We start from the raw sequence: 19,014 nt of genomic DNA, 5'->3' as shown, positions 1-19,014 counted from the left end.
TCACCTGCCGCCCTACCTAAAACCTCTTTCCTCATTACCTTAGCCAGCTTCATCCTGACCCACAACTTCTTCACTTTTGAAGGCCAGACATACCAACAATTAAAGGGAACAGCCATGGGTACCAGGATGGCCCCCTCGTATGCCAACCTATTCATGGGTCGCTTAGAGGAAGCCTTCCTGGTTACCCAGGCCTGCCAACCCGAAGTTTGGTACAGATTTATTGATGACATTTTCGTGATCTGGACTCACAGTGAAGAAGAACTCCAGAATTTCCTCTCCAACCTCAACTCCTTTGGTTCCATCAGATTCACCTGGTCCTACTCCAAATCCCATGCCACTTTCCTTGACGTTGACCTCCACCTGTCCAATGGCCAGCTTCACACGTCCGTCCACATTAAACCCACCAACAAGCAACAGTACCTCCATTATGACAGCTGCCACCCATTCCACATCAAACGGTCCCTTCCCTACAGCCTAGGTCTTCGTGGCAAACGAATCTGCTCCAGTCCGGAATCCTTGAACCATTACACCAACAACCTGAAAACAGCTTTTGCATCCCGTAACTACCCTCCCGACCTGGTACAGAAGCAAATAACCAGAGCCACATCCTCATCTCCTCAAACCCGGAACCTTCCACAGAAGAACCCCAAAAGTGCCCCACTTGTGACAGGATACTTTCCGGGACTGGATCAGATTCTGAATGTGACTCTCCAGCAGGGATACGACTTCCTCAAATCCTGCCCTGAAATGAGATCCATCCTTCATGAAATCCTCCCCACTCCACCAAGAGTGTCTTTCCGCCGTCCACCTAACCTTCGCAACCTCTTAGTTCATCCCTATGAAATCCCCAAACCACCTTCCCTACCCTCTGGCTCCTACCCCTGTAACCGCCCCCGGTGTAAAACCTGTCCCATGCACCCTCCCACCACCACCTATTCCATTCCTGTAACCCGGAAGGTGTACACGATCAAAGGCAGAGCCACGTGTGAAAGCACCCACGTGATTTACCAACTGACCTGCCTACACTGTGAAGCGTTCTATGTGGGAATGACCAGCAACAAACTGTCCATTCGCATGAATGGACACAGGCAGACAGTGTTTGTTGGTAATGAGGATCACCCTGTGGCTAAACATGCCTTGGTGCACGGCCAGCACATCTTGGCACAGTGTTACACCGTCCGGGTTATCTGGATACTTCCCACTAACACCAACCTGTCAGAACTCCGGAGATGGGAACTTGCCCTTCAGCATATCCTTTCTTCTCGCTATCCGCCAGGCCTCAATCTCCGCTAATTTCTAATTTCAATTTGCCGCCGCTCATACCTCACCTGTCTTTCAACTTCATCTTTGCCTCTGTACATCCGCCCCGACTGACATCTCTGCCCAAAAAATGCCCAAACTCTTTGCCTTTACAAATGTCTGCTTGTGTCTGTGTATGTGTGGATGGATATGTGTGTGTGTGCGAGTGTATACCTGTCCTTTTTTCCCCCTAAGGTAAGTCTTTCCGCTCCCGGGATTGGAATGACTCCTTACCCTCTCCCTTAAAACCCATATCCTTTTGTCTTTCCTTCTCCTTCCCTCTTTCCTGACGAGGCAACCATTGGTTGCGAAAGCTAGAATTTTGTGTGTATGTTTGTGTTTGTTTGTGTGTCTATCGACCTGCCAGCGCTTTTGTTTGGTAAGTTTCATCATCTTTCTTTTTATATATATATATATATATATATATATATATATATATATATCTGTGTGTGTGTGTGTGTGTGTGTGTGTGTGTGTGTGTGTGTGTGTGTGTTAAATACATATTTTTTATTTTTTTATTATTAGCACAACACTGGGAGATGTATACAAGAATTTCAAGATTACTGAAAAGGGATCATTAATACTTTATCTACTTTCTGCAGTATTCTTACCACTTAATTTTGTGAAAGGAATATTTTGTTTACTTTAGATGCATTGTGTCAGATGATAGTTGTGCACCTCCAAGACAGAGTGAAAGTATGCAAAATAATCTGGAAGCTTGGTCTTCTGAGAGTAAAGCATGCTGAAATAAGCTTTAATATTGAGAGAAAATGAATCACTAGAGAATAGGAAAGAACTTTTTAGTAAATTTCCACAGATTATTAACTTAAAATGTAAAACACTCTAAAAATTACGTGATTCAAAAATGTTTCTAAAATACCAAGTGAATGAAAATTTAATCTGAAATATATTGTTCTTAAACATAAACAGAATGTTGTAAAGTAGAATGAAATTAGAACATCATCAGATTTCTGAGAAGGTATTAGGTAAAAGTCCATTGAGTGTGTAATGATTATGTATAAAAATACACTCCTGGAAATGGAAAAAAGAACACATTGACACCGGTGTGTCAGACCCACCATACTTGCTCCGGACACTGCGAGAGGGCTGTACAAGCAATGATCACACGCACGGCACAGCGGACACACCAGAAACCGCGGTGTTGGCCGTTGAATGGCGCTAGCTGCGCAGCATTTGTGCACCGCCGCCGTCAGTGTCAGCCAGTTTGCCGTGGCATACAGAGCTCCATCGCAGTCTTTAACACTGGTAGCATGCCGTGACAGCGTGGACGTGAACCGTATGTGCAGTTGACGGACTTTGAGCGAGGGCGTATAGTGGGCATGCGGGAGGCCGGGTGGACGTACCGCCGAATTGCTCAACACGTGGGGCGTGAGGTCTCCACAGTACATCGATGTTGTCGCCAGTGGTCGGCGGAAGGTGCTCGTGCCCGTCGACCTGGGACCGGACCGCAGCGACGCACGGATGCCCGCCAAGACCGTAGGATCCCACGCAGTGCCGTAGGGGACCGCACCGCCACTTCCCAGCAAATTAGGGACACTGTTGCTCCTGGGATATCGGCGAGGACCATTCGCAGCCGTCTCCATGAAGCTGGGCTACGGTCCCGCACACCGTTAGGCCGTCTTCCGCTCACGCCCCAACATCGTGCAGCCCGCCTCCAGTGGTGTCGCGACAGGCGTGAATGGAGGGACGAATGGAGACGTGTCGTCTTCAGCGATGAGAGTCGCTTCTGCCTTGGTGCCAATGATGGTCGTATGCATGTTTGGCGCTGTGCAGGTGAGCGCCACAATCAGGACTGCATACGACCGAGGCACACAGGGCCAACACCCGGCATCATGGTGTGGGGAGCGATCTCCTATACTGGCCATACACCACTGGTGATCGTCGAGGGGACACTGAATAGTGCACAGTACATCCAAACCATCATCGAACCCATCGTTCTACCATTCCTAGACCGGCAAGGGAACTTGCTGTTCCAACAGGACAATGCACGTCCGCACGTATCCCGTGCCACCCAACGTGCTCTAGAAGGTGTAAGTCAACTACCCTGGCCAGCAAGATCTCCAGATCTGTCCCCCATTGAGCATGTTTGGGACTGGATGAAGCGTCATCTCACGCGGTCTGCACGTCCAGCACGAACGCTGGTCCAACTGAGGCACCAGGTGGAAATGGCATGGCAAGCCGTTCCACAGGACTACATCCAGCATCTCTACGATCGTCTCCATGGGAGAATAGCAGCCTGCATTGCTGCGAAAGGTGGATATACACTGTACTAGTGCCGACATTGTGCATGCTCTGTTGCCTGTGTCTATGTGCCTGTGGTTCTGTCAGTGTGATCATGTGATGTATCTGACCCCAGGAATGTGTCAATAAAGTTTCCCCTTCCTGGGACAATGAATTCACGGTGTTCTTATTTCAATTTCCAGGAGTGTATATGAATATTATTATTAAATTGATAGCATATTTTATAACATACTGCTTATAAACATAGTGGATTCCTTCACCTTGAAAATCAATAATATTGCTATGATGATTTGATGTATACAGTAGTGTACTTGTTTCACCCCAAATGGTACATGAGCAAACAAAGTGTAACGCAATGCAGGCCAATATACACTATATAATAAAAGAGTTAAATACTCACTCCTCTTGTAGCAAGGTATTCCATTCCACGTGCAACACAGTAGGCAAAAATAGTGAGATCCCGAGATGTAAGAGCATCTGAATCATCTTCACAGAAGTTGAAATACTTTCGTCTAGTTCGGTGGTCACGAAGATAAGCCAAAAGTTTCCCATACATCACATATTCCATTATCAGCAGATGTGGTTCTGTAAACATTAATGTTTTGTTACAGTTGAGTCCAAATTATTTAGAAGAAAGTTCATGTGCCCCCCTCCCCCCCCCCCCACCCCTTTCCTCTCTCATCCTCAACAAAATTCTATCAATGTCTCCCAAAATGTAATTTCTTCTAAGTCACTGTTATTATCGTAATGTCTAGAAGACAATTTTCATGAAGGTCATGTTCAGCCAACAAACCTACTCCAAAATTTAACAAATTTACTGTATTATGTGTTGACGAATGATGTCTATACTCCTTAACTGAGTGCAGAAGAACATGCAAGTGAATAAAAGTCTGAATCGTGTCTTTAATTATTATCACAAATTATTGATTACCATTACAAACAAAATTATGAAAAGTATCTATAAATATGAAAGAAAAAATTCACTTATATCATTCAAAAGAGTATCCGTGCACTAATTCTGCAGATGGCACTTAAAATTCTTTAATATAAAAATCTGATAGCTGGATCAACAGATATGATAAATAGAATTGATGCATTATAAGTAATAAACATCACATCATTTGAGATGAAGAGAAGCAACAGCAGCATAAGCAGTTTGAGTTAGAACACAGCATTTAGTTTAGTTCAGTGTCTACTTTCCACAAGTTTATGCCAAGAAGTGTGTTATTATCTGATTGTTTAAATTTTACTTACATTTAGAGCTTTCATATTCACATATTTACTGTAGTAGGTTTCTTATGATCTTAGTTAGTAATTTAGCATCAGACTGCCATTAACGCCACCGTTTTCCAACACATTTTGAACTACTAGTTTATTAGTCAGTGTAGGGTCAGCTACCCAAGTGGAAAAAGTGTCCAGCAGTAGCAGGCAGAAGTTTGAATTATATAACAACATTTTGCTTCATTTAGTGTTTATTTTTCATGTACTTCTGTCAAAAAGTCATTCCTATCTGTGGTTTTATCTGATTGTCTAGTGTTTGTTAACATTTAGAGCTTGCGTATCCATTACGTACAGTAGTTTTTGTGAGAGTTGAGTTAGTTGTGAAAAGTCACTGTTGATACATTTGCATTCAGTAATATTTCTGGTGCCACTGGAATCCCCCAGTAACGCTGTTGTCACTGTGTCTTCTGATACACAGCATCTGATAAGTCTGTCTTCAATCAGGCATGAGTGGTGGCTAGTGGTGGATTCATGTCTCCTGGGCAGAAGGAGAATGTGGAAACATGCAGCATGGATAACTCATTACATCTTAGCAATAGCTACAAGGTACCGTGCAGTGTTGAAAACTGTTCTGAGCCAGTGATCAAATCTCCAGCCCAGTCTGGACAAGAGCAGAGGGTGGGCTATGGAGCCCTTCAGGAAAATAGCAAGTGGGAGAAGGGGCAGGGGAGCTCGTATGTAATGTGGAGGAGGCTCTGCTAGCAACTATTGAGTGCACTGGGTGGAATCGGCTGCATATTGTGGCTCATATCAGCAAGAATGATGCATGCTGCTTGGGTTCTGAGGTAAGCTTTTCTCCCTTTTAGTGGATGACTGACTTGATGTAAGCTAACATCAAACTTGAGGTACAGGCTAAGCTCAGTCTTTGTAACAGTGTACCCAGGGTCAGCTGCTTGCAGCAGAGTGGAAGGTCTAAAGCAGAGGCTCAGACGATTCCGCCATGGTACCGAATGCCAATTTTTTGACGTCCATTCAGTGGTAGGTGCTGTGTAAGAGCACAATAGCACATGACCACCCAAACTTTTGACACATAGCAGATTTATTGGTTATTTTTCTGTGAATGCTGTTAGACATAACACAGATACTGCAATCTGAAAGATACGGCACTTAAATCTACTGGGCTACTGCTTCTTTATACTCTGTGAAACTTACCAACAGGCCCGTGAGCACACCTTCAGTTGTGCATGTTTTAAGGAGGTTTTGTGCACGACCAAATCACATGTCATAATTGCCTTATGGGCCAAATACATACAGATTTGATAAACAATGTGCACAGTTAACGATGTGCACGCTTAGTCCTTGCCTCCCAACTAGAAGTTTACATCAGTGCCACCAGGTGGCAGTGTACTGCGGCAGACTTTTACCCCCATCTGCTCGGCATAAATCCTGCTACATGGTAGCACACTCCTCAAATATGGTGGTTCACTCACTATATACTGCAGTGAAATTAGATTGGATGTCAGTATATGTTAAAGTTGTACTGACAGTAAACCTATTTTGTGGGTTTCTGAGTAAGTTATGGTGTATTAAGTTATGGTATATTAAGTTATGAATTTTATCATATAGTAATCCATTCAATCACTTTCAAGGGAAATTTCCCACTGCACCCCCTCCCCCCCCCCCTCCCTCATATTTAGTGGTAAGATGGGCCAGTGGATAGACCATCAAAAACTACACACACATCAAGCATGAAGGAAGAAGATGTACTTAAATGTAAAAAAAAGCAAATTAGAAAAAACAAATGGTCCAAGCTTAAGAAGTACATCAAGTGTGCTGGAACAGCCATGGTGGCTTGGTTAACTGGTCATGGTGTTCAACTGCAAAGTGGATAAGCAGTGTCCAAAACTCCCTCATGCCAATTTATTTTGTTTACTTTTTACACAACATAAGATGCATTTGGACCCAAAAATGTGTACTTGAAGAATGGGGAAAGGGAATAATAATCCCAATTTTCAAGAAGAGTGACAGGAAAGAATGTGACAACTATCGAGGGCTCACACTCATATCCCAAGTAGCAAAAATAATGGAGAGGATACTGGAAAGAAAAGTGAAAGAAAAAGTGGAAGGGCAGTTAGAAGAGGAGCAGTATGGCTTTCATCATGGTAGATCAACAGTGGACCAAATCTTTAGTATGAGACAGTTGTTGGAAGACATTGGGAGTATAGGAAAGATCTGGTGATGACATTTCTCAACCTAGTGAAAGCATATGACAGTGTTCCCAGGGAAAAGGAACTGGAAACCTTGAAGAGGAAGGGAGTTGGAAAGCAAACATTTGAAGTCATCCACGCAATGTACAAAAAATGCTCTAGTTGTGTGCAGACACCAGTTGGAAGAACTGAATGGTTTAAGAATGTTACAGGACTAAGACAAGAAGTGTGATATCACCACTACTATTTATAATGGTGATAGATGAAACAGTCAAAGAGACAAAAGAATCCCATAAAGGAAGGAAGATGATGCTGTTACTATTTGCTGGTGATATTGTGGTGTGGGTAACAAGTAGTACGGGGGTACAAAAACAAATAGACATCCTAAATGACAAGGTCAAGAAATTTGGAACGAAATTTAGTGTGGAGAAAAGCAAGACCATGGTGGTAACCAGAGAGGATAGAGAGGGCAAGGGACAAATTCATATTAAGTGACGGGATATTGAAATAGTGGACAACTTTAAATATTTGGGAAGTGTATTAATGGGGAATGCTTGTTTGGAGATGGAAATTAGCAAAACCATACAACAGAGTAGTACATTTTACGAGTGTGAAGGGCTTGGTGTGGGGAAGGGAAGTGCCAATTAGGTGCAAGCTGGTGCTATACAAGACTTTACTTCACACCTCTACTAATTTACAGCTCAAAGACTTGACTATGACTGGATGAGAGGAGAGTAAGATACAATCCAGTGAAATGAAGTTTCTGAGAAGTATACTAGAGAAGACGAGGAGAGAGAGAGAGAGAGAGAGAGAGAGAGAGAGAGAGAGAGAGAGAGAGAGAGAGAGAGAGAGAAATGAAGATGTTAGGAAGGAAATTGGAGTGGAGAAGTTGACTGAGAAAATTGAAAAGAATACATTAAAATGGTTTGGGCATGTGAAGAGGATGGGAGAAGAAAGAATACAAAGAAGAATGATGGAGTTCAAGATTGAGGGCAAGAGGCCAAGAGGAAGAAAGATAACAAGATGGACTGATACAAGAGAGATGAGTTTAAAGAGAAGAAACCTGCTATGGAACCAAATTGTGGAAGAAGAATGATGGAAAAACCAAATAAAATGGTGTAGTACCATTGACACCCCAACCCCACCAAATGTTGGATAGAGGGGAAACAAAGATGATGATGATGATGATGATGATGATGATGATGATAACACTACCAACTGTCTGTCTTGTCATTGAATTATTTGTTATCTTTCTGTAGTCCGGGTAATTGTCATACTATACACTGATTATAGAATATGAGTCAACGAAGGCTTTCCTGGCGTAATAATTGATAATATTCTTCTCGGGTATGCAGCCGGATCATAACGTCTTCATGACACAATATTTCCGCGGTCCATCTAGCCGCCATCTTCAGGTGAGAGTGCTGGTGCACGAACTCGCCGGAACTGACTTCCTAGCGCAAGCTGCGGCCCCTATATAGCCCAGCAGAAGACCCACAATGCGTGCGCGAGAAGGTGCCGTAACAGCCCTCTAGCGCAGTAAACATACCGCGCCGCCAGTGGTGGAAATAGGCGAAATCGAGATATCGCTGTCAAAAATTAAAAAACTTTTTATTCGGACGATCGAAACACAGACCGTTGTTTTTTGATGTCAGATAACACCGGGTCCCAAGTCTTACTTAAAAGATAGCCCTTGTCTCTATTAAGAAGATTGTCAGATAAACGAATCTCTATAGATTCTTTTAAAACACAGTCCCAATAGCGAGAAGCAGGGGCAACCATTTGTGTCTTGTCATAGAGCATTCTGTGTCCTTCGGTGAGACAGTGCTCCGCCACTGCAGACTTCTCAGGTTGAAGCAGCCATGTGTGCCGCTGATGCTCAACACATCGGTCCTGAATGGTCCGGATTGTCTGCCCAATATAAGCCTTCCCACAGTGGCAAGGGATCTTGTACACGCCAGGCTTCCTCAAACCCAAGTCATCCTTTACAGAGCCAAGGAGCGCTCTAATCTTGGCTGGCGGACGAAAAATACTTTTGATGTGGTATCTTTTCAGAATTCTTCCTATCTTCGAGGAAATGCTCCCAGCAAAAGGCAAAAAGGCCACCGATTTGCAGGTATCTTCTGGTGGTTCAGGTGAAGGTCCATACTGGAAAGCACGACGGATCTGTTTATCTGTATAGACATTCTGCTTGAACACAACCATAAGATGGTCCAATTCTTGTGTCAAGCTTTCTCCATCTGAAATGGCATAAGCTCTTCTCGCCAACGTCCACTGGAACGATGGATGACAGCTAGAAGCATGCAGGTAACGGTCCGTGTGCGTAGGCTTACGATAAACACTGTGTCCCAGTGTCCCATCATCCTTTCTGTACACCAGAACATCCAGAAACGGAAGCTTCCCATCACTTTCCACCTCCATGGTAAACTTGATGCTAGGATGCAGGGAATTAAAATGATCTAGGAGGCGGTCAAGAGCTTCTCTCCCATGAGGCCACACCATAAACGTATCGACAACGTACCTCCAAAAACAAGTTGGACGTCCTTAAAACCAGCTTATGTAACAAACTATTATGGCCTTTATATATGTCTGCTTGTGTCTGTATATGTGCGGATGGATATGCGGGTGTGTACGAGTGTATACCTGTCCCTTTTTCCCCCTAAGGTAAGTCTTTCCGCTCCCGGGATTGGAATGACTCCTTACCCTCTCCCTTAAAACCCACATGCTTTCATCTTTCCCTCTCCTTCCCTCTTTCCTGATGAAGCAACCATGGGTTGTGAAAGCTTGAATTTTGTGTGTGTGTTTGCGTTTGTTAGTGTCTCTATCAACATACCAACGCTTTTGTTTGGTAAGTTACATCATCTTTGTTTTTAGATATATTTTTCCCACGTGGAATGTTTCCCTCTATTATAAACTATTATGTTTTCATCATTTCTTTGGGAGTGATCACATTCACATTCATACAAACACCAAAATTGGGCAAGGATGCATATCTCACTCACTCATCTGGCATACAAGTTAGGTGCGTCGATAAGAGATTCCTATCGTATGACACACATACTGTCACTAATGCTGTGTATGACTCACCAGACGTGTTTTCTAGTGGAGGAGGCAATGGACTTGTTGCCTTTTCATCAAACATTTCTGGCTGCCATTTGAATGCCAATTCCTTTCGGCAGTTAATAGAGTAGTTGTCCAGAATCCCACTTTCATTATGGGCCTCTTCTTTACACCTCGCTGTTGCAAATGGACATTACACCATGACATGGACATTTTTTTTTCTTCCTTCCACTGTTCATTATACCTTCTTCCTGTTTTCATGCTTGATGTATATTTAGTTTTTGACAGGCTATCCACTGGGCCCTCTTGCCACTAGATCTTAGGGTGGTGCAATGGAGAATTTCCCTTATAAGAATCAGAAGAGCCTAAAGCACATCACCGATGATTGTGCATTGTAGCATGTATTCATACTTCTGATATCTGTTGATCTTATTGTGAGTCAGGTTTATCTAACATTATATATATGAAAATTCATGGAAAGCTGTGTCACTCACTTAAATGTGGGGTCGAGGGCATTGTGCTTTAGGCCCTTACGGGTCTCAGTGCCTCATTTGTATTTTAGTCAAGTGATCATGTTATTAAACATTACTAGTTGAGTTTAATCATTTCCACAGATGGCACTTTGTGTTTGGGGTTGATTGTTTACCATGCAGGAATCGACTGTCATGTGAAGTGTAAACATGTCCTAGGTTGAATGTATTTTAAATGCTAACAGTAAAGCAAAGCCATGAGGAGGGGTTGCTGGGTAGCTCTGTCAGTTGAGCACTTGCCTGCAAAAAGCAAAGGCCCCGAGTTCGAGTCTCAGTTCAGCGCAAAGTTTTAATCTGCCAGGAAGTTTCATATCAGTGCACACTCCACTGCAGCGTGAAATTCTCCCTCTGGGAACCCAAAATTAAATTAACCATCAAAAGTTGGCTGCAAAGGAGCTAGAGCCTCTGAGAATAGATCCTTTGGTTGAGATAGTAATGAAATCAAATAAGCATCACTACAAGCAAACATTTAACAAGAAAGTGTACAGTTAGCACAAACTGTTGCATGGGAGTAGTGTAAGAAAATTTGATTAACATAATTCATGTTGCATAAAAGGAAATTTACTTTGAGCCTAACACTTCTCAAACCCCCATTCATAATATTTTCCCATGACCTGTTAAAAATGTAAACAGCTGTAACATCATGCTCATCAAAAGCCTTTAACATATTCTGCTGTCTACAGAAGCTTGTGTGTGCATGTGTGTTGTTGTTGCAAGTGGCATATTTTCTTTTCAGCTAAGGTTTTATTTTTGATGCTATTCTCTAGTTTAAGTTTTATTGCTAAAATACTGTTCTGCAGTAGCAGGATAAAGTAAAATTCTTTGTTAGAGTATTAGTTCTTCCCACTCAAAATTATAAAAATTTAACGGAAAACTAAAGTAATGGATAATTCCCATGTTTTACCTGGATTTTTCCCAGATGAAAAAATTCCCACTTTTTCCCAGGTTTCCTGATTGTCTCAGGTGTACACACCCTGTTTGTTAAAAATATCATTGCAATCAACTAAATGTTAAGCTATCGATAGTGGATTAGAGTTACTTAGGAGACATCAGCTTTTTGCCAAATAGTAGCCTTGTTTCAGTTGGCCTAAGTATGAATACTATCATGCACTATAGTGATTGTTCATTATCAGTACATTATAGAGTTTATATGTCTATGATTTCTTTGTCTTTTGTTAATGTATACCTTGGCTCATCCTATCTCTTTGATGAGATCTATGGAAAATAATGATGAGTGAATTTACATTGGTTATGCTTTATACTGTTTGCACATTTGTTTTTATCTATCTGCTTCAATAAAGGATTGCCACACACCTCACATTAAATATAAAAACCAAGGGGCATTATTGACTGGGACATTCCTTAGGAATTAGCTGCCTAAACCTATGAAAGGCTTTCCTCATACATCCTTTCAGAACCATTCCTTTACCAAATTTGAGATATAAGTGTGACTGTTTAGTGAAAATGATCATGTAAACTGCATATTGAGTGTAGTTTTATGTTCGTGTTGTTTCTGATGAAAGACTTGAGAAGGAGTGATCCTAAGGCTGGACACCATATACTCCTCTCAAACTGTGTGAAGGGATCCAATGAGCTTAACATCTTCAATTGACAAAGAAATCACAATGATTCAGAGGGGTTCAGAGTCTAAATCAGGACAGCTGAACAAATTCTGGTGATTAGGAACTTTACTCCAAACTTGTCCAAACAGTAGTCAGGAAGCAAGCTTTGGCCAACTTTTCTCAAGCAGAGCACCACCACACAGTTTGCAATAGTGATGACAGCCTGGAGAAACTTACAACTAATTACATCAGCAAATTAAGTAAGCTCAAAACCAAAATAAAGATTCTGGACACAAACTGTTTTTGCATAAGGAAGCCAAACTAAAGAAGCACACTGAGAAACAAGAGGAGACAGGTTAAGGCTCAATCAGCACAATCTGCTACTTCGGGCACCAATCTCAGAGGGGTGTCAGAGGTGTCTGAGTATATGATTTATATACAGTGCATATCACCATTAGAAGTGAAAACTTACAAAGGTGAAAGTATGTATAGAAAAAGGGGAAGGGGGAAGGCGCAAAATGAAAGTCACTTGTCTTGAAAAATGTTATTTAACTAGCTCTTATTTAGGGAAAAATCAAAGACAGAAACAAACTTTAGATGGTAATGAGACAAAATTTTTGATAAAAGAGAAGAACTTGTGTAAAGTTCCAGAACTATTTCATAAGCTCATGGGAACTAACTAGGTTTCTGTGACACATGAGCAGGGGTCCACTACAAAGGCTGAACTTACTGGAAACAAAGGAGACCATATCTGCTAATCAGAGCAGATACACTGTGTGGCCCAGTATTGCCTAAATAGACATGACCTTGCAGCACTAAATTCATGATGACAGTTGATTTTAGTAACTTATTTAGGAAGATAAGTGACAGACTGATGTTGCATTTTTCATCATTTGCTTCTTGCAAATGGAGAAATAGCTTGTTGTGCCTACCAGCCTTGTAGATAAATCTTTAATAAATTTCAGTTCCTGAGTGTGTTGCAATGTGGTCTGCAATCAAAGTTCATTACTCTAGGTTACATATATTGTGAAAGAATACCATTTTTAAAAGATCTCACACTATTCTTAGCCATCACTGATGCAATTTTAACTGGATCTGATTTGCCATATATCTGACATTGATCTCAAACTGTTAATCTTATGAAAATTTAGTATCTCTCTCTCTCTCTCTCTCTCTCTCTCTCTCTCTCTCTCTCTCTCTCTCTCTCTCTAAACTGTCACATTTCACCAAATACTGACATGTGCAGTACTGTGGATTATGAATAGTGCAGAAATATGGATTAAGCAAAATGCGTATCTAGATTGCGTATCATCCAATTAATTAACGTGTGTTCAACAATTATACTATTTAACATGTTACTAAATTAATATGTGCACAACAATTAAGCTACTTAACATGTTACAAACTCTAACTGAATTTAGCATATATTATGCAACATTAGTCACCTTCATGGGAGTGTCAACATTCAGACTATCTGACATTACTTCGTAGGGCATTTAAGTATTAAAAATTGTGAAGAAATTAATATTACTGACTCATATTATTACTAAACTAGAAAATATAGGTATTACATCTTGCAGATACAACTGCAAAAAAAGTGGTTGCTATAGTGCTGAATTCTGAAGCACAGGAACTTTACAATGATGAGCATGATAGTGATGTCAAGTTATAATTTAAAGACACACATTTATGATATTTTCGAATATTGTTATTATTGATGCTGTAAGTGCCTATGGTATCAAGTGAACTACAGTATCATCACAAAATTATTTTACGTGTTCATTTCATCTTTGTTCATTGTCAAACATAGCAAATGTTACAGTCTGCCCAATGAATTCTAAACTGATAAAATCTGCTCTGACTGTTGTTTGAATATCATTCATTTTAGCAATAATGAATGCATTGGTACAGTACTTACAGAAACTAACAGTGCAGAAGTCTGTTGCAACTCAAGAGAGATATGAGTCATATAATAATAACTGATGTGTGGACATAATTATCATAAAGTTTCACATTTCGATACCATGAGCTAAAACAATAAATGACTGACTCGCCTTTGTGCCACATTATCTCAGTTAGTAACAGACAGGCACAGATCAACATTTCAGGTCTGGAGGGGATGTCACAGTTTGTTACAGTCTTAACCCACCCCACCTCCTTCCTCCTCAAACTCCCAAATTTTACCTGCCATCTGCCTCACTTTCAATGAGTCAAAATGTTTATGATGATAACAACAACAACAACAATAATAATAATAATAATAATAATAATAATAATAATAAAATATAGATATTTTTTACTATGCTAACTATAGCATTCATGACAATTTGTTTACATCACTGCCTAGTACATAACTTTAGCACTGCCTAGTCCATAACTTTAGCGTAACTTCCAATAAATTCCAGTTCAGAAGAGTACAGCTTTTGGAAACCATTTGACCAAACATTTTAGGACCACAAGCTCCATGTAATTCTTTCGAGAGCTAATATTTCAAAAAATTATCATAACTTTTGACATCATCAAAATTTGCATGATATAAAATTGAAGTTGTATTCACCATTATTAGAAGCACTATGATTGTTAACACAGGTCTGCGGACTATGGTTATATGAACATTTAACGAGGGGACTGCTGTTTCACTTTAGTCATTTCCACCTACGTTTGACAAAGTCAGTGTTCCTGTTGTCTTTTTTCCTTGTGTTTATGTGAGAGTGGAATGGGGGACGGGGGGATTCCTTCTGTAATGTCTTGGCTTATTCAGCCTCCAGTTAATTCCCAGTTATAGTCAGCCATTGAATCAGCACCTTGACCTGGCTCGAATGTTCACAGCAGGTCATCAGGAAGCAAGCCAATCCACATGGGGGAGAGGAACTAAAAGATATGAGGAACATTTCATAAATAATGCACATTAATCTTTTTGCTTAAATCTCCCCCCCCCCCCCCCCCCAAATATCTAAATATCTCTTTACTCCTTCAATATAGTCTCCCTGCTTCTCTATGACTGAATACCATTGCCTTGGAAGCTCTATTATTCCATCCAGTACACCACTTCTGTTCATCTGTCAAATAGCTCAGGTAATAGCGGTAGAAAGCTCTTCCAGAGAAAGATAATGGTGTCCACTCATAAGTTTCGTGAACTTCGGGAACAAGTCAAAGTCTGATGGACTCATGTCCGAGCTGAACAGAGGATGTGGAAGTACTTCCCATTCGTGTTTACAGCACAGTTTTTGGGCTACAACTTCACAAATATGCAGGTGAGCACTGTCATGGAGAATGAGTGGCTGAGCCTTGAGCAACTAATGTTTGATTTTGTGCATGTTTCTGCACATATTTTGCATGAAGTTATGATATACAGTTCTGTGATACTTTGTTCCGCATGGGACTCTATCTGTCATAATGATCCCTTAGTGATCATAATCAAAAATCATCATTTGCTTGAGGTTTGATTGAGCGCATTGAAATCTTTTTGGATGTGGAGAATATGAAGCTCTGCACTCATTGGACTGAGACTTCAACTCTTGTCCAAAGTCTGTAATTCACGTTTCATCAGTAGCGACAATTTAAAACAAGAGTCCTTGATCTATATTGTCGAACCATTGTTCGAGAAAGGTTGCAATGTCCAGGCATTTCTGCTTCTCTTCAGGAGTCGAATAGTGTGGGACCTTCTTGCAGAAATTTTTCTCTTCTTCAAATTATTTGTCAGAATACAAAATAATGGTGTTGGGGAATTCTCATGGGTTCAGAGAGTTCCTCACAAGTCGCTCAACAATCCTCTTCAAGATCATCTGCCACAAGTTTCACACTTTATTCATCTGATGACATGTTTGGCCTTCTGGGTCGTAGATTATCGTCAGTGCTCATACAACCACCACAAAGACTATTAACCCAACTTGAAATTACACTACAGTCCACTGTAAACTCAATATGAACTTCACTTAATGCACTATGAACTTCTGTCAGGTTTCTGCCACATGAAGTATCGATCTTGATGTACAATCTCTGGTCTTCAACCACTGCAGGGTCCATTTCTACCCCTTGCCAGTTTAACATTAGAGTACACAGCCAAAAACAAAAACACGTGCTTCTTCCTAGGGCGCCTAACTACAGATGACATAGCATTAAAGAATCCACAGTAATACCGACCTGTATATCACTTATAAAATGTCTGTTGTAGCTTGTAATTTTCTAGAACTGCATGATCTGCAAACTATGCAAAATTATGTGTGTAAAAATTGTCATGACCATGCTCTCTCTTCCACAGCTGGCAGGAGCATTGCCCACAAAAGGCAAAGTTACAGGTTCAAGTTCTGGGCCAGCATACAGCCTCACAACAGCACACACTACCTCAGAGTGTATGAGTCATTCTGACTAGCCTCACAATAAATCTAGGTATACTGCTGCTCCAGGAAGCTTTTAATCATAGTATAAAGCAAATATAGCATTCACAATAACTTCAAACAGATATAGTAAGACAGATATTTGTAGTAAATTTTGAATGGGGCATAATTTATGAGAATGTTTCTTCTGTTAATAGTTACTAAATGTTCTTATTTTGGTATGTTAAGGCATAACTGTGTAGGTTCTCTAATCAAGAGATACATTTTACTGGTCATAAACAGAGAGTAGTTCACTAGTGAAACCTGAAATACTGGCAACGACCATTGAAGGAATTAATATCTTTGGAAAAGTTACAGGAATGCACACACACATCCAGATTTGAAGAAATTGTAACAGGGTCTCTCCCCTCAGAGCCGTCAGGCACTTTTTCATGTTTTTCTCTGGTGTTTTGGCAGATGTATGCAATATCACTTTTTCTATGTGTGGCTGGCGTCATCCCAAATAAATACTGCTCACCAACATGTGACTCTCATTGCTGACAGAAATCAATGGTTAGTTGCTCATTGCAAACAAAATTGTTTTTAAAACGAAATTTTACATGCGCACTAGATAGAGCGGTTCCAAATTATTGTGGCGTGATATTTGTGTTATTGACATATGTTAACAGGGACAATAAAACACAAAGAATGGCCAGTACTCTAGCAGCAACAACACCACAGCAGCTCGTGCTGACTGATATCACCATGCAGTAGCAGCATAGCTCAATTGCTGCTGGAGTACAGTTTACTCTTCATGTTTTATTGTCCCTGTTAATATATGTCAATAACACAAATATCACACCAGACTAATTTGGAACCACTCTATCAAGTGCGGATGTAAAATTTCGCTTTAAAAATCATGTTGTTTGTAATGGAAAATAAACTGACACTGGATGTCATATGAAAAATGTGATGAGAATTATGTGCTTGACTGCTGTTAGAAATCACACCCTGTGTGTGTGTGTGTGTGTGTGTGTGTGTGTGTGTGTTTTTAAAGTTGTCTTACCTTGTTCAGTACAACATCCCAATAGTGTGACTACATTTGGATGGGCTCCTAGTGTTTTCATGATCTCCATCTCACGCAGGAGATCATCTTTATCTCTCTGACTTGCATCCTCCTTCACAGTCTTAACAGCTACAAGTCTAGTGGAGCCAATGCCACCACATATGTCATCTATTTCTGCTTTCAGCACCTGTTAAAGTGATCAGCATTACTACAAAGTGAATAAATAACAGGAAATACAAAAATATTTTACCAACTCTGCTCCACACAATAAAACATTTTATAAGTGAATGGAGTATTTCATTGAGGGAAGTTATTGTTAAAAATAAGGACAATGTGGGTCATCAGCCAACTATAACATTCATTCACCTACTGGTTAAGATATTGATCATGCACACTTAGTGACAAAACAAGAACTGTAAAGCACTCCAAACATACATGACAACAGGTCACCTTCAGGCAAAGAAAAAATTTTATGATCTAAACATATTTATGTATAGTAGTTGAACAAAGAAGGTTAAGCAGTGGACTTCTTTCTTTCCAACATATATCTCTAAAGACATACATGTAATTTTGTTGATTTCAACATCTAAATATGTACATCACAAACCACTGTAATTTCATGAGATTAATGGTTCAAATATGGTTTTAGCCCCTATTGTACCATTTTCAAATGCTTACAGTGAAATTTTACCAGCACGATGAAATAAATGGATGTAAGAGAATATAATGCAGTGACTCACACTGAAACATTTGCTGCCAGAATTTTAAGAGTAAGCCTTGTCATCTGTAGGAATTCACTGAACATTTCTATCAACTTTTCTGCTGTAAAACAAACCTATGATGAAACACAGGAATCTCAACATTCAGTTATTGTAAACTGGAAAGGAGTCTACACATCAGATGGATAATAATTCTGTAAGTAACTTTCTTCACGGTTGAATTACATTTCTTAGAATTATTTTAACAAGTCTCCAGTTATCCACCCAGAAATTTCGTTTACATCAACAAAAATAATCAATTTTTGAAAAAATAAGTAATTGGATAGATAAAAAATGTACTCATGTACTCATCACATGGGGGAACACACACACACACACACACACACACACACACACACACACACACATATATATATATATATATATATATATATATATATATATATATATATATATATATATATATATATATATATATAAGGTGTTACAATTTAGCAGCTTTTGGTGCAAGTAGCTCTTTCTTGTGGCAGAAGAGTTGAAGGGGAAGGAGGAGGGGTGAAGGAAAAGGACTGGTGAGGTTTAGGAAAAGAGGTAGAGTTTGGAAAAGTTACCCAAACCCCAGGTTGGGGAGACTAACCAGTTGGGATGACAAGGAATGACTGACTGTTGGAGACTGCACCAGATGAGATTTGAAAAACTGAGAGCTTAAAAGTGGAAGACTGGGTAAAAATTAGGTTTGCATGATGGTCCTACTGTAAGTTGCTCTGAAGGA

At 40.4% G+C, this 19,014-nt stretch overlaps 1 protein-coding gene across 1 annotated transcript in view; it reads right to left on the bottom strand.

Moving 5' to 3' along the window:
• The window catches only part of LOC126419636 (mucin-5AC-like), a 79,101-nt gene that overhangs the window by 22,191 nt on the left and 37,896 nt on the right, over positions 1 to 19,014 (bottom strand). The window contains exons 6-7 of the mRNA XM_050086825.1: positions 17,524 to 17,710; positions 3,962 to 4,146 (exon numbers count right to left, since the gene is read on the bottom strand). Coding sequence (XP_049942782.1) covers positions 3,962 to 4,146; positions 17,524 to 17,710 — 372 coding nt within the window. The remainder of the gene's footprint in view (positions 1 to 3,961; positions 4,147 to 17,523; positions 17,711 to 19,014) is intronic.

This window comes from Schistocerca serialis, chromosome 9 (assembly GCF_023864345.2).
Source record: "Schistocerca serialis cubense isolate TAMUIC-IGC-003099 chromosome 9, iqSchSeri2.2, whole genome shotgun sequence".
Classification (NCBI taxonomy): domain Eukaryota; kingdom Metazoa; phylum Arthropoda; class Insecta; order Orthoptera; family Acrididae; genus Schistocerca; species Schistocerca serialis.
Note: the sequence above shows the minus strand (reverse complement) of the source record. Positions and strands in the feature narration are given on the sequence as shown.